Source organism: Chiloscyllium punctatum, chromosome 47, assembly GCF_047496795.1.
Source record: "Chiloscyllium punctatum isolate Juve2018m chromosome 47, sChiPun1.3, whole genome shotgun sequence".
Taxonomy (NCBI): Eukaryota; Metazoa; Chordata; class Chondrichthyes; order Orectolobiformes; family Hemiscylliidae; genus Chiloscyllium; species Chiloscyllium punctatum.
Window position 1 is genome coordinate 18,185,078 of NC_092785.1, and position 16,058 is coordinate 18,201,135.

At 40.7% G+C, this 16,058-nt stretch overlaps 1 protein-coding gene across 1 annotated transcript in view; it reads right to left on the minus strand.

Moving 5' to 3' along the window:
• The window catches only part of LOC140468652 (uncharacterized), a 36,208-nt gene extending 21,691 nt beyond the window's left edge, over window positions 1-14,517 (minus strand). Inside the window, exons 1-6 of the mRNA XM_072564736.1 lie at window positions 14,373-14,517; window positions 7,655-9,368; window positions 4,291-4,482; window positions 4,028-4,100; window positions 1,883-2,027; window positions 800-969 (exon numbers count right to left, since the gene is read on the minus strand). Coding sequence (XP_072420837.1) covers window positions 800-969; window positions 1,883-2,027; window positions 4,028-4,100; window positions 4,291-4,482; window positions 7,655-9,368; window positions 14,373-14,517 — 2,439 coding nt within the window. The remainder of the gene's footprint in view (window positions 1-799; window positions 970-1,882; window positions 2,028-4,027; window positions 4,101-4,290; window positions 4,483-7,654; window positions 9,369-14,372) is intronic.
• Window positions 14,518-16,058: the final 1,541 nt, after the last annotated feature.

Genomic DNA, 16,058 nt, shown 5'->3' on the forward strand with positions numbered 1-16,058 from the left:
AAATTCCTTAATTCTCGCTTGACTGTTGTCTTTTTGATAATTGGGCAAAAGGGGCCAGGAGGAGACACATGAATCAGTTATCTGGAAATAGCATTGGATTCGTCATAGTTGATCTTGTAAATGTTTTTTTTTTCCTAAGTTATGTGTACAACTGGCTTCAAGAATGAGACTCTGGCTTACTTTTCAGTTCGATAAGCTGAATAACCTCTTTCCACCTTATACAGATTCTACGATTCGAATCAAAACATGATTTAAACAATGCAGAACTTAACCTCAAAATTTGGTCCCTTAGTTCCTTCAACATCTGTGGAAACATCCAATCCATTCCCCAACGGCTTCATGTTGAACCCTCCCTAGCAATAATCGGTTTGGAATCCAATATTAGAAAGACTAAAAGTAATCATGTCCAGTAAATGCAATTCTTGAGAGTTGAGATTTTCTACAAACCATGAACTACGAATACAGTTGGCTTGATGCTGATTCAAAGCATGCAGGTGCAACCGGCTTGCTATATACCAGTCTAATTCTGATTCTTAATGACGTGTCAGGATGAAGGATGAAAGAAGGAGGAAGCAGTGGAGGAAGGTGAAGACTGATCAACAACATTAACTGGCCTGGAGGCTGAGGAATGAATGTTTCGTATGCAAAATATCACAGTGTAGAAAATCACAAAGCGGCAAGTCTGCTTTTTTAAGTTTACAACAAGAAACAAAACGTGTCACATAACATTGCTTATACGCAAATGATCTCAGTTGGTATGATTCGAGAACACGACAAGATACATTTATGTTAAACCTACCTCGAATTCTCGGTCATTGACTGCATTTTGTTGAAACTGATTTGGACGCATATTGTTCACAGATTCCTCACCATTTTCAGATGGACTGCCCTGTTGTCTCGCTGTATCTTTGGACAGCTCAGGGCCAGCCATACTTGACTCAATGGGTGCAGCTGCAACATTATCTTCCACTATAAAATAAACATTGGGAAAACTAAAGCTGGAGAGTTGCAGGATATGGCAAATATTTCAAAAATCATCCATTCATGAGCATCATGTGTTGCATGAAAATGTTCAAGACTTCAGCATTAAGAACACAACGATTGTAAACCAAATGCCCTGTATTCACGATATAAATGTGTCATAACTTGTCTACTTTCGATTCTCCAACGCGACTCTGCCACCATCCAAATCCATTTCTAATTTTATCATTTGCTTATCCAATTTTCAGAAAACATCAAGTGCATGTACGTGTCATAGATAACTCTCCCCATGTCTGGACGCAACATGGACATAAAAGGACGAATTAATAAATGGTCACGGTGGGTTGTTAAAAATGATTGCAATTGGTTGGATATTCATTCATAGCCGCTGCCTTAATCTGGACCACAATACTCAAGCCGATATCTGTTATGCCAAACTCTGTCAGGAATGATGTCGGACTTGTAAAGGAAAAGCAGTAATTTGAAAGTGTTTTATCTTATTGACTTTTGGCATGTGAGATGGAGATATCTCCATGACTTACTGGGGTTAACGCACATTGATGAATATTCAGACTCTGAAATGGTGGGCATAAGACTGAAGATTGATTGATCCTCACATGTACTGAAGTTATTTGGATGTATGTGCTCAGGGGTTTGGGGGGTATTTGACGGGAAGGCGGGGTCGTCAGAAGCGCTGATGTTTTATCAGGGTCTCTCAGATACATAATGATCATTTGATTGAATTGTGCCAGTCATCCCTGAATGATCCCCTGAGAGAGGGAGAGAGAGAGCAAGTGAGTGGGGAGAGAGAGAGTAGGGGGTAGGGCTGATAGTGAACTGCTAGTGGCAACAAGGGATAGTCAATAAATGCCATGAGGGAAAAAAAGGTAAATCAACTCACCAGTTGCACAGTCATGGTTACTATTACCATGGTGTTTATTTTCCTGCAGTCCTGGATTTTCAGCCTCAGTGATCACATGTGTTGAGTCTTTGCTGTCAGTATCATGATTATGCAGAATTTCCATGGGTGAATTTTTGTCTTGGTCCTAAATATGCCAAAGTCATGATTAGGTGTTTTATAGCTGTATCCTCAGCCACATTAAGGATCTTTAAGCAATCTTTGCATAAGCACATGGATGATGATTGGATAGTGTAGGGGGAAGAGCTGACAATAGTTCACAGGTCGCTGCAACATCGAGGGCCAAAGGGCCCCTTATGCCCTCTATTGTTCTATGTTCTTGGCGTTTCCGAATTGATTGAGATTCACAAATCACTCACTGGACTGTTAATTCAGAAATCCAGATCATGCTCTGAATTCCGCCATAAAATCTGGAAGCATGAATGTAATGACTGTGGATTCATTGCTGAATATTAGAGAAACACATCTGATTCTTCAATGTCTCTTGAGGGACGGAAGCTGCCATGCTTCCCTGGTCGGGCCTCCATGTGACCCCAGACCGAGAGCAATATGGTTGACACTTAACTGTAATAATGGATGGGCAATAAATGCTGGCCCGCCAGTGACGTCCTCATCCCATCAGTGAATGGGAAAAAAAAAACTAACACAGAGAAGGGGAGAACGTACAAAAGCTACACACACAGTCTGCAGAGGCTGGAATCAAGCCCAAGTGCATGGCACTGTGAGGTAGCAGTGCGAATCACTGGGCCACCATGGCACCCACTGCACAGAAATCCTTAAAACAAATACAAAATATTAAAGTGTTTATTGTGCCAGAATTGAAACGTAGATGTCATCAAATTAGCTTAGGTGCATAATTTGTTAAACAAAAGTGCATTCGTTTCCTCATCCTGCCTTCAATAACATTGGTAAAGCCTGGTATCTCAAACATGTTCATAATTCTCCACATCAATTTCCACTTTCTGTGTGATCGCATAATATACAAAGAACTCCGATCTATAGTTTCTCTTTTCAATTCCACTGTTCCATATTATTCTCATCATTCTGATCAAATCACCTCAGTGTTTCCTCTATTCATTTAAAGTGGAGAATTTCAGATGTTCTTGCATATCTCCTGTGTTATTGCTCCTCCCTGCGCCTAATAGGACTACCTGAAGTCTTTACTGATATCTGCTCATAAGCGACAATCCTACCAAACAGGTTCAGCAGTAGACTGAAGGAGAGATGATGGCCTTATGGTTCTACTGTTGGATTGTTAATGAAGAAACCTAAGTAATGCCCTGATGACCGAGATCCAAATCCTTCTGTGGCAGATGTTGTAATTTGCATTCTACATAGTATATAATGATAGTTATGGATTGACTGTTTGGGGAAAATACAACCTGGCTCAGTAATGTCCTTTGGAGGACAAACTGTACCTTCCTGCCAGCGTTAAATATGACACCATACATACAGCAACATGATTGATTCTGAACTGCCCCCTTGGAAATTCGGTATCGGCAATAAATGCTGGCCTAGCCAGCAACGCCCTCACCCATGATTGAAATAAACAGAACCTGGGAATATTGCTTTTGTTCTACAGTCACACATCAGTTACACAAATTGTGAACGTCTAAATATTATTGGGATAAACATTGTAACTGCTACGTTAAACTATTATAATCAAATAAATCATAATGTCAATTCATTAAAATTAGTGATGATGGCCAAGCATGCGATTGGAATATTCTCGCTTGAGTCTACAAGGAGAGCATGACGGCCAATTGGACTGAATGCTCAGCCGAATGGGGATCTTGGGATGTGTGTCCATTTATTTTACTTCAGACTCACAGATACTGGTGTTGGGAAATATATTTGCTCATTCTTATGGATCTTGATGTCTGAATGCTGAACTCTTTGGCACCGTCTGTCTGGGTTGTCCATCATTCTCCTGCCCACCACCATTTGCCGCCTTCTCGCGGCCCACAATCTGCCATCACCAGATCAAAAACACCGTCTTGTCATGCTATTCTCTCCCACTTAGTAGTAATGGTCAGAATTTTCTAACACACGACATCCAAAATGTTCTTTACAAATTGGCATAAAAATGCTTCTTTCTATATATGTATGTGAAAAATCTATAATTACAGTCAGCAGATTAAACAGGTGGTTCGAATTCAAAACTTGATGATCTTCTGCAATTCCGTGATTGCGAATTAATCTGAAAGACATTGAAATCATGAAACATCTTTAATTTTCAACCATTATTTAGTTATCAAAATAAGTTTTAAAATTATGTATTAATGTTGGGACGGAAATAAAGCATTTTTCCATTATTCAAGGTAAATGTACTGAAGGATAATTTAACTTGAAAAGAACAGTTAGTTAATACATACGTGTAATACAAATACCTGATTTCTTTGATATTATTTTTGCATTTGATGAGATGGTGCAAGGAGGGGATGCATTTTTCAGTCAGTTTGTTTATTTGTTCTTCATCGTGATTATCATTACTCAAGTCCAGCTCCAACAATGAACCATTTTCACTGAGGATGGAGACGAGACCTTCCACACAATCATCTGTGAGATTGTTTGATTTTAACCTATAACCATTAAAATATAAGTCATGGTTTAATAAAGCAAATTCACATTCAAACGCAAACAGACCAGAAAACAGGTAAACACAAAGACAAACGAAGACAACAAAAAAAACCCAGAACACAATGCAAATTCAAATACAGAATTAAATGTACACAAGTCCACATATATCGACAGAAGCACACACAAACACAAAATCAAACACAAAAACATGATCAAAACACACAAACACGAAGACACATGCATTGGTCAACACAATATTTTATGAGGTATTGGCTTTGGTTTTTGGAAAGGAAATGTGTTCACAGCTTATATGTGTCTGTAACCTTTCTGATTTTCATCCTGGCATAGCTGGAGGAACATATTATAGATCATACAGAACACATTAATCTGAAGTCGGAGGATGAATTAATACATTTTCTGATCAATACTTTTAATAAAGTTACTCACTCCAGTGTCTGTATTTTGCAATCATACTTTTTCAGAGCTGCAGCCAAGCAATTTATTCCAGCATCTCCAAACTCATTCCTGTTAAGTCTAAAGACCAGTAACATGTTGAAAACAAAAAATGACAGGCAGCAATGCAAAAAAAGGAACATAGGTAATGATACAATATACTTAACCCAAGCTTGTTGGGAGCTCGGAGAATGAAGATAGTTTCTGTAAATCAAATGCAATTCAATCATTTGTGATATGGTATTAAGATGTAATACAAAGTGAGGCTATAGAAACAGTGAGGCTATAGCTTGTTGGAATTATTGCGAGTCTATTAATCCAGAGAACCAGGTAACATTTCGGAGAACCCAATTATGAGTTCCATGGAGTATGGTGGAATTTAAATTCAGTACTAATCTACAGTTAAGAGTCAAATGTGGACCATGAAAGAATTGTCAGAACACCCCATCCACTTCGTTGAGATTCCTTAGGAATTCTTGCCATGTCCAGTCCGACATGTGACTCAATGGCCGCAGCAATGTTGTTGACACTTACTTAAGGATAGGCAATAATGCTCCCCCAGTCGACAATGTCCAAACCCCGTGGATGAATTTTGAAAAATGCTGGCAGTCGATTTGAACATGTGTGATTTATACATTATTAGGCATGTACCGGCTAAATTACTACCATAGCAAAATAGGATGGCTAGTATTTCGTGAGCTGGCTGCATTGCTCAGGTTCAAAGGTGGGTATGTACATTAATTAGATAGTTCTTTAAATAGTGGATGGCATAGGATCAGGAAGGATGCTGGATGAGACGTGTAAGCAGGGAATTTGGCCGTATGAAAGTAATTGGGTGACCAAGTTGTGTAAATAAATAAGGTACATATCTGGAATTTGTTTGAAAAGGAAAGTGAGATATTTTATTGGGTAGTTACACAAGATTATGAGCTGAACATGTAGTTGAGAAAGATAACTCATTTATTTTGTATCTCATTACGACAAGGCACACATTCGTTTAGCATGTTCTGTCAAAGTTTCCAAAATGATGAATGGACAGGATGGACTCGATACTGTTCTCAATTGTAAAGGATTGAAGCAAGAAGGTACAGAATTTAAAAAAAAAAACTTTTTCACCGAGCGAATGGCATTAATAGTATGGAAAGCAACGTCATAAAATGTAGTCGTGACAGCTCGTTTATGGCATTAATAGCGTATTCGATGATTCTTTAAATGGGAAAAAAATGCAGATTTTTGGGATGAACACAAGACATTGGCAACATGTCAAAATACTCTGTGAACAAGTAAAAATACAGTAGCTGAGCGGCCACTTTCAGCAGTGTAACATTTCTGGGATTGTGTTCCTCAAGCTGGTGAGGAGCTGATGGACTCATTATTTGATTCTGTGCTCTCGGGTTCACTGAATCTCTGAAAGGTCAGTTTTCAATTCCATGAAATGATATCAGATACTTGAACGAATGCAATGTTTCTGAATTCTTATTCGTTCACAGGATGTGTGTATTGCCTGCTGGATAATATTTATGTGCCCGAGGACAGTTAAGAGTCAACTGCATTGCTATACGTCTGGAGTCACATGCCAGCAAGACCAGGTAAGAATGTCAATTTCTTTGCCTAAAGGGAATGAGTGAACCAGATGGCATTTTCAAACAATCAGCAATGTTTTTTTATGGCCATCAGTAGACTCGTAATTCCATTTTTTAAAATTCCATTCCTGCTCTGGTGGCATTTGAACCCAAATGCCAAGAAGCTTACATGGCTCTGGATTTAGATTAGATTAGATTAGATTAGATTACTTACAGTGTGGAAACAGGCCCTTCGGCCCAACAAGTCCACACCGCCCCGCCGAAGCGTAACCCACCCATACCCCTACATCTACATCTACATCTACATCTACCCCTTACCTAACACTACGGGCAATTTAGCATGACCAATTCACCTGACCTGCACATCTTTGGACTGTGGGAGGAAACCGGAGCACCCGGAGGAAACCCACGCAGACACGGGGAGAATGTGCAAACTCCACACAGTCAGTCGCCTGAGGCGGGAAATGAACCCGGCTGATTACAATCCAGGGTTTATATCACGTCGTCATTACCTACCATGTTACTCCTCTGTTCGCTGAATATAGGACAAACTGGGTTGCACCAACCAAATTTGCTTCAGTCCATAAAAATTAGGGACAAGAGTAGTCCTTTCATCCTCTCGGCCCTGCTCTGACATTCAATATTTACACTCCTCACGTCCACTTTCCTCCCTTTTTCCTATAATCCTTGATTCCCCGACTGATTACAAATATCTCACTCTCTCCCTCCCTCTGTCTGTCTCTCTGTGTGTCTCTAACTCACTCTCTCTCTCTCAGCCTTAAAAATGCACAAGGATTCTGTCCTCACATTTGTCTGTCAGAAGGCGTTCCAAAGGCTCATAAAGAAGAAGGAATAACTTCCTCATTTTCTGAGCAATTTACTCTGATCCCATACCCTCTGTTTCTAGACTCTCTCGTGAGGGAAACATTCTCTCAGTGTTTATCTTGTCAAGCTCCTTCAGAATCTTCAATGTACCTGATCAGCTCATCCCTATCTATCAGTTCATTCCCGTCTATTATAGTTCCTCTAATCATACCGATGAACTGACATAATACTCCAAATAATTTACAATGTTCCATTTCACTACTATCGTTGATATAGTGCAATATTGTGACTTAACACGTTGAGAGAGAGTTACCTGAGTATTTTACATTTAGACAAAATAGGCTCTAGCTGATGAACACCTCCATCTTTTATTCCACAAGCAGAGAGATTCAGGTCTTCTATCTGTTCCATGTATACAAATGAAGTGGCAAGTGCTGCACAGTCAGACGGTTTCAGAAGACACTGGGTGAAAGTTATTAATTGTGGCGGTTGGAAGGAGTCACTAATCAATGCTTTGTCTTGAAATTCAACAAAGCAATGCATCAGCTGTAAGAAGATCCTCTGGCTTTGCATATCTCCTGTTTTCTGAATACGCCTCCTAATATTGTCTCTGAGCCAAACAGACACGAGTTGAGTTGCTTCAGAGGGAAAATCAGCCAAAAGCTTCTCGAGCTGATTGTTCGAATTGTGTGAAAGCAGGCCAATTAAGAAACGTGAAAATATCTCGAATCTATTGTCACTGCAGGTGAAGCCTTCATCAAGCTGCCTGATCAGACCTTTTGAGGATGTGGTCAGACATTTGGCTACTGCAGCAATGAAATCTTGCAGAACAGATTGATTGAAGGTGTAAGCAAATCTATGTGACTCTCCAATCTCCCTCATAAAGGAAGAGATGAAATTGGAATCCTCAAGCTTGTGCTGATTGATTTGATCCGAATCAAACACAATGGTTTTGCTGCTAACTCCTTTCCAGGCCACCTCGCCAAGTTTCATTAGTTGACTGCAAAGGTTTCTCTCATCACAATGACATCTTGCTAAAAGTTCAGTGATGTATGCAGAAAACATCTCTGTGCTATTTGGAACCAGCAGTGGCCCCTGTTTCTCTCGTTCTTTTAGTCGTGTCGTCAATAGTGAGGAAAGAACAGCGCAGTACAGAGGGTTATAGCACATGGTGTATAATGTCTCATTCTGCTGAATAGATTCCAATACACTAGTGGCTAACTGTTCATCTGCAAAACATTGGCGAAAATATTGTTTTATGCTCTTCGAGGTGAACCCCAGGATCTCCCCTCTTAGATTTATTTTTGTCTTTGTTAAGTTCCCCATTTTCCAAGGCCGACTTGTGACCAGAATTGAACAACCATGCAGCAAGTATCCCTGGATAAGGCAACGCGCAATGTCTGATACCCAATGCAGTGAGTTGGTATCAAAACATTGATTCTGTGGGTCTTTGCATCTCTCCAAATCAATGAAATCCACGCCACTGTCAAACTTGTCTAAATCGTCGAAAATGAACAATATGCTTCCAGGATCTTCCCATATATATTCTAATTTACTTGCAAGGTAGGGGTAGGAATTCAGAATAAGAGTATTTAGATTTGTTTTGACATTTATTGAGTTTAATTGTGGGAAATTTAATTGAAAGACAAATTTAAACTCTTGGTATATTCTCCCGTTAGCCCAATCATGGATTATCTTCTGGAGCAAAGTGCTCTTTCCAATTCCTGCAGCCCCAAATACCACAGTTGTTCCAAATTTGTCTGTTTCAGAGCCACTCCTCAGTAACTGATCGATCTGAACTTGATGCACATTCTTGATGCTTTCTGTTAGCATTCTTTCACGTTCTTCACCTCGGGAATTTAGTTCATTTTCTATCAAGCTACGTTCACGTATGGGAGCTACAATGATCATGTCTGTGTATTTCTCCTCAAGTGAAGATGTCTCACACTTATCTCTTCCTGAAGTTACTGTGGAACTCAACATCATAGTCTGTATCCGAAGGTTCTCCCTGTGTTGACATTCTTGCCCTTTAATTGAAAAGAATACATTTATTTCCATAGTTCGTCTAATTTAGGAGCAAAATATCACGTGGAACTCTTCACTGAAGACGGTCATACCCAATATTTATCGACTTCTTTGATAAAAACAGAAAAATGATTTACAGTTTCGGGGAAGGTCTTCAAATTTAAATATATTAAATTCCAGAAGCATCATAACAGCACGTATAAGAGTTATGCATAATACAGCAACGAATATTTGGAAGCTCCTACATTGTATATTAAAGTTTTTATGATTACTTTGAAGTAAGGGCGAATTGCAATACACTATTGGGTTGCTATCTCATTAGAGAGAGAAAGCTGTTGGCAGTTTAGCCTGAGGCGAGGGAAGATATTGAGAAAGTGAGTCATTCACGATAACTTCAGCCTGAAATTGAACCCACACCCTTGCCATCACTGAACATCACCAAACCTTTTGCCAAGTCAACTGAGCTATCCAATCCCAGCACAGTCAATGTGGCCAATCTTTCAAGATAAGTTGCAATGTTCGCTGTGTTTTGATCACGAGGCAGTCTGTGCCATCACCAGAAGCAGATAAACGCATTGCCCGATATATCACTCACTCAAATATCAACATCAAACCAGGGTCACTCATTTCTTTGGGCAAAAGTCCTCTACCCATCTCTCAAACCCCTTCCCCAACCTCCAGCACTCTCCCTCCACCTTGACACTTCCCTCTGGCCTTTTACCAGCACCGAGACTTCATCAAGAACTACTGGTGTGACATCAGTCACCTTCATTTCTCTGTCACCCTCACCCACCTAACCTTCCCTCTTTGGACTGAATGTATCCATGGTCTCTTGTCCTACCCTGACTTAGTCATTATATTTACAGTCAAGGCTGGTGCTGTTGGTATCGGGTGGTGGCTGAGCACCAGTTCTCAGAAATCTCCTCCTATCTCCCCTTGTACAATAACCCCACCACTGAGCTTTAGGCTGTTGAGTGCAAGATTGCCATTAACCTCATCAGATCTGGGATCTCCAAGTGACAGCCTCCCAGCTCATATCCCTCAACCCTGTAGCGCTCACCTCTATCTCGTTCCCAAATTCCACAAACAGGACCATCCGGGCAGACCCATTTTTTCTGCCCCATAAAACACATCTCTTTCTACCTTGAATTTGTTTTAACTCCGCTTGTCCAGTTCCCCTCTACTTACATCTGTTATTCTTCTGACAGTTTACGCCAGTTTTGGAATTTCCAGTTCACGGTCTCCATTCACCTCCTCTTCACCATGGACATTCAACCCCTTAACACGTCCATTCCCCCACTAGGATAGTCTGGGGGCTCTCCAGTTGTTCCTACAAAGAGGCTTGAACCATCCCCATCCATCCACTACACTTCTCCACCTGCTGAGCTAATGCTCACTTTGAACAACATCTCCCTTAATTCCTCTCATTTTCTTCAGGTCAGTGGGGTGCCCCTGGATTTCTGCATGAGACCCAATTTTACCCTTCCATATTGTAGAGAATCTAATCTAAACTAAGCTATGTGGAGAATGTGGCGTGTTCCTTGCTTTAGTCATCCTCTAGCCCACATCCATCGTTCTTTTTCCAGTGTACTGATGATATCATCAGTGCTGCTTCTGGCTCACATCCTGAATGGGGAAGGTTTATCAATTTCGCTTCCAATCTCCACCCCATTCTGACATTTACCCGTTTGATCTCTGACTCCTGCCTCTCCTTTCTCAACATCTCTGTTTCCATTTCTAAGGGTCGGCTGACCTTTAATATCTGCTACAAATCCACCGACTCTGATAGTTACCTTAATGATGCTCTTCCCCTCCTTCTTCTTCGAAAGCTCTATTCGATTTTCCCAGTTTCTCTGCGTCTGTCACATCTGTTATGATGATGCCAACTTCCTCTGGAGTGTTGGGGGTTGTGGTGTTGAAATACTTACATTTATCCTCAACCGAGGATTCCCCACCACCGTCGTTCACCGGTCCTCACCTGTGCCCAGATCCTCTCCATCACTTCAGCCTTCACCCACTCTCTTCCCTCTCACAATAGCAGTAAGGTAGCAAACAACATCAATGACCACCTCACTCGAATCTGCATCCATAGCATCATTCATTGCCATTTCCTCTGTCTCCAGTGGAATGCTACTACCCGGCAAATTTTCCCCTCCACTAATGCGTCAGCTTTCCACAGGGACAATTCTATCCAGCACACCCTGGTCCCCTACTCCATCACTCCCACTCCCTGCCCCACAACCTCGTGGCACTTTCCCCTGCATTCGCAGAATTTGTAACCACTGCTCAAATAATTCCTCTATCCTCAATTTCCAAGGCTCCAGAGACACCACCCAGTGTGATTTACCTGCACTTCATTTAATCTTGTCTATTGCATTCACTGTTCACAATGTGGTCTCCCTGACACAGGGGAGATAATATGTTGACCAGGTGGCAGTTTTGCAGAATCTTCGTTTTGTGTGTAATAATGACTGAGCGCTTCCTATTGCTTACCACTTTAACAAACCACCCTGTTCGCTGACAAAATCTCTGTCTCAGGCTTGCGACATTGTTGTCGTGAGGCTCAGTGCAAGAAGGAAAAACACAATATGATTTTCTGCTTGGTGACCCTGCAGCCTTCAGTACTCAATAGAATTCAATACGTTTAGAACCAGAACACCTCCTTCCATGTCCTATACCCAACCCCACACCTCTGGTCCTGTCATAATATTAGCTACTTTGATCACAACCAATCCGTTTTCAACTACCCATTGTGAGTTTTTCTTTCTCTTTGGCTTGTCATTATCCATGCCTTTGTCTGCCCATCTGGGCTCAATCGCTTCCTGTTGCTTTCGTGGCTTCCTCCACCATCCAGTCTTCAGCATATTTATAAATCTTTTGCTCACAACAGTCAGTACAGAAAAATGTCACTGGACCCAAAATGTTAACTCTGTTTCTCAGTCTTCGGATGATGCGAGAACTGCTGAGTTTCTGCAACGACTTCTCCATTTTTTTAAGAAGTAGCTCATGCTGGGTTGTACAAACCCCTAAAACACCACTTCGATGTACAGGCCAGAAAAACAAAACAAAATTAAATAGCGTTTTGTCTTTATATTTTCTAATGTGGATGAAGGGTTAGGCGCAGGCTCGTTAACTACTTTTGTCTTTATCCAGATATAACCTGAGGTTATCTGTCATCAGGCCATGCAGGACTGTCTAAATGTGCTTTAACATCAGATTCAGAAGGAGGTAAATCCAAGAGTACATGGCACCCTCAGCACACCACTGGTGTTACTGCCTTCATTCATATCCTCAAGCCATTGGGGAGGATCTGAGCCCCAACCTTTATGAACTGGAGATGCTTGAGATAACTAAATCCCAGCTAAAACGTCATGTATCTAATCCACCATTTCGGAATATAGCTTTGATATCTTCAACAATTTTAGGGCTTTCACTTCGACTCTGCAACTGTTACCTTGTGATGTTATGAACGTGGTCTGATTTATGAATTGTGACTGAAAGGTTTGAGGAGGATAAAGCTCAAACACTGGCCTCTGCCTTTGCTTTCAAGAGTTCACAAATGTCCATTTGAAACAAGAGTGGACAAATATCTTAGCCATCCTGGAATATCCATATTTCACTTTTGCTTAATGTTCTTTCGTGTTGTCTTTGTTGGATGTGAAACAAACTAAAATGCAATACAATACAACGGAGCACTGGAACAGGCCTTTCAGTCCACCAACCTCATGCTGATTGCTAATCTTTGTTTCACCAGCTGCTTGCTGCACATGCGCAGTATTGATTTTGGCAACTAGAGCTCAACGAAATATTCCAGATGTGGTACGTCAAAAGTTTTGTAAAGCTGTAACATAGCTTGCCAGTTACATATTCAATGCCCAGGCCATTGAGGACAACTTCATGTATGCTTTCTTGACCGCCTTGTTCAATGGTATTGCCACTTTCAGGGGTCTGTAGACCAGTGCACTCAAATCGCTCTGTATGTAAATACTCCTAAACGTTCCGACATTTATTGTAAAAATTACATCTTAATTAGATATTCTAAAATGCATCACCTGGCATTTGTCTGAATTTAACTCCATCTGCGATTCTATTCAACAAATTTGCAATCTTTCTGTATCCCACTCTATCCTTTGACAATCTTTCTTACTGTCTGCAACTGCATCAATTTTGGTGTTATCCACAAATTTATTAATCAAACCACCGACATTTTCCTCCAGATTATCTGTGGATATAATAAACAGCAAAGGTCCCAGCACTGATCCCAACGCAACGCCTTTGCTTACTGATCTCCATTCCAAGAAACACCCTTCCACTATTTTCTGTCTTACACGACCAAATCAGTTTTGCATCCATCTCGCTGGCTCACCATGGATCCCAGGAGGCTCTATCTTCTGTGCTATCTTGCCATGAAGCATCATATTAAATGCCTGGCTAGAGTCCACGTAGACAACAACCACTGCCCTTCCTTAATCAATCATTCCTGTCAACACCTCAACATAAACTCAAACAGGTTAGTGAAACATGATCTTGCCCTCGCAAAAACATCCTCCCTATCACTCAAAAGGTCCATTCGCTTCCAAATGTAAATAATTCCTGTCTCTCACCATCTTTGTTAACTGATCCCAATCATTTCGTCTGCCCAATGCGCCTAAGTTATGACATTCCTTAACAGTCTGTGCGCCACAACGGTGCAAAATTCTTCATTAAAAGTTACCTCTTACAGTCATGGGGCAGCTTGCTCCATAAGAACTAAAGCAAAGATTAATTGTGTACTCTCCTAATTCAGAACCCACAAACAGCACAATGCCTGACCAGATTTCAGTTAAACAGTTGGCGAAGCAACTCGCAATGAATGTTAAGCATGTCTATTGTGTTTAAATCCTCAGCTAGTCCATTAAAGTAACAATAGGTTACCTGCCACAGGAAATTTGCAATTGGAACAGAATTAGCTGAGACAAAAGATAAACAGATATTTGGAATATCAATTCAGCAAAAACACATCTTACAACTTCTTGGATTCTTGTTTCGTCCTTCTTCTTCCAAGTACGAGTGGTCATCTTTATTGACGATTTCCGTGGGGTTTTGGTCATTACTATGCACAGGTGCCATAGCAGCAATCCGTTCGTCGCTTCGATTCGACATTTCATCCATTCTTTAGATTTTGACAGTCCTGCTATTTGTAGATCTGTTGGTTTGAAAAGTGGTTGAGAGGTATCCCTTTCAGCAGTATCAACTTTGAGCCTTTAATCTCCCCCAGCCGTTGATCTGCACTGATCAGTTCCTAAATGTGCAATCTACATATCATCCATCTCCATCAATATATTTCCTCTAGGAAAAGCAAATCGGGGCAAGTTTCCAACTTCTTCACTTAAAGTGAAATGTGTCGGTCATTGAATTGTTCATCCAGGCTGTGATGTGGGCAGACACAATGTTCAGAACCTCCACCTAATATCACGTTGACTGTGCCTCTGAAGCTATTAGTCTAAGTGTGAAAAGGACAGAAGATTCTTTTGAATTTGATTTTCACTTTTACTTTCAATTTCTGAGTCCCACATTGGAAAGGGTCTTGTTCTGAAATAAGGATGCCAGGAAGAAGATTCTGTAAAGTAAAAAAAAAATTCAAGATTGGTATGGAAAATCGTGCTCTCTTTATATTTTATTTGAAGCTGGGCTTTCAGAACCAGTCAAGGGGAGATGGATCAGCCTTTGATCCCATCCATTGCATAGCAGCTTCAAAAGGCTGATTACTCTTAACCCCGCTACTATTTACTTTGTTCCACCAGGAGGCTTTGCATGAAGCTGCCACTACATTCGGAGAGCCATTTTCCTCTCGTCTGTACGCTACCATCTCTCTGGACCGTTGGCAGTGGTTCTCTTCACACAGGGAGATGAGTAAGGCACTCATTGGTGATATTGTCAGGAGGAAATGGTGTATGTTGGTGGTGTAGGGAGGAGTGGCATGTGGTAGGGATGAGGGGTTTAAGAAGTGGTGGTTGTTGGGAGTGGTGAAGGGGTTGAGGGGATTTTTAATAATAGTTTAGCCACTGGTCACGATTTTCAATTTTTTTTTCTTTTATTTCAGTATATGTAATAAATATATTGTTTTATTCTCCCATGTTCCATTTCAGTCCCTCTGAAATTAAAATAAATATCTGTCTATGTTATCGAGTATTTAGAATAAGCAACCTGAGAAATTACATTAGGACCAGGCTAAAAGCTTGTTAGAATGAAACAACAGGCACAAACTGAGTTATTAAATGTTACTGCAGAAGCTCTTACTGAGGTCTTGGTGTTGAGTCATTGCAATGAGTGAAATGACTCCTTTGAACTGTGGTTGATGTAATGTGTTTAATCAGAAAGGTTTCTTTGGTGTTTTACACTTCGAGAATTGATCTGAGAAGTGAATCTCTCAAATCCTAAATCCAGAATGGTCTTCTAGGGAACACCCTTTGTGACTTAGCTTAGAAAAAACAGTATAGAAAAAATGAATCTTGAAATTAAAAGCTACACAAGGGAAAGTCGAAATTGCAACATTAAACGTGCTAACATTCTGCGTACCTGTGCTGTGTGGGTTACCATACATCATTACCACGGATTGGAGAATATAGAAGGGGAAAAAACATTTTGCCCTTCTTTATAAAGTCATTTTTGTCAGATCATAGGAATGGGAGTGGGTCAGTCTGCCCCTTATG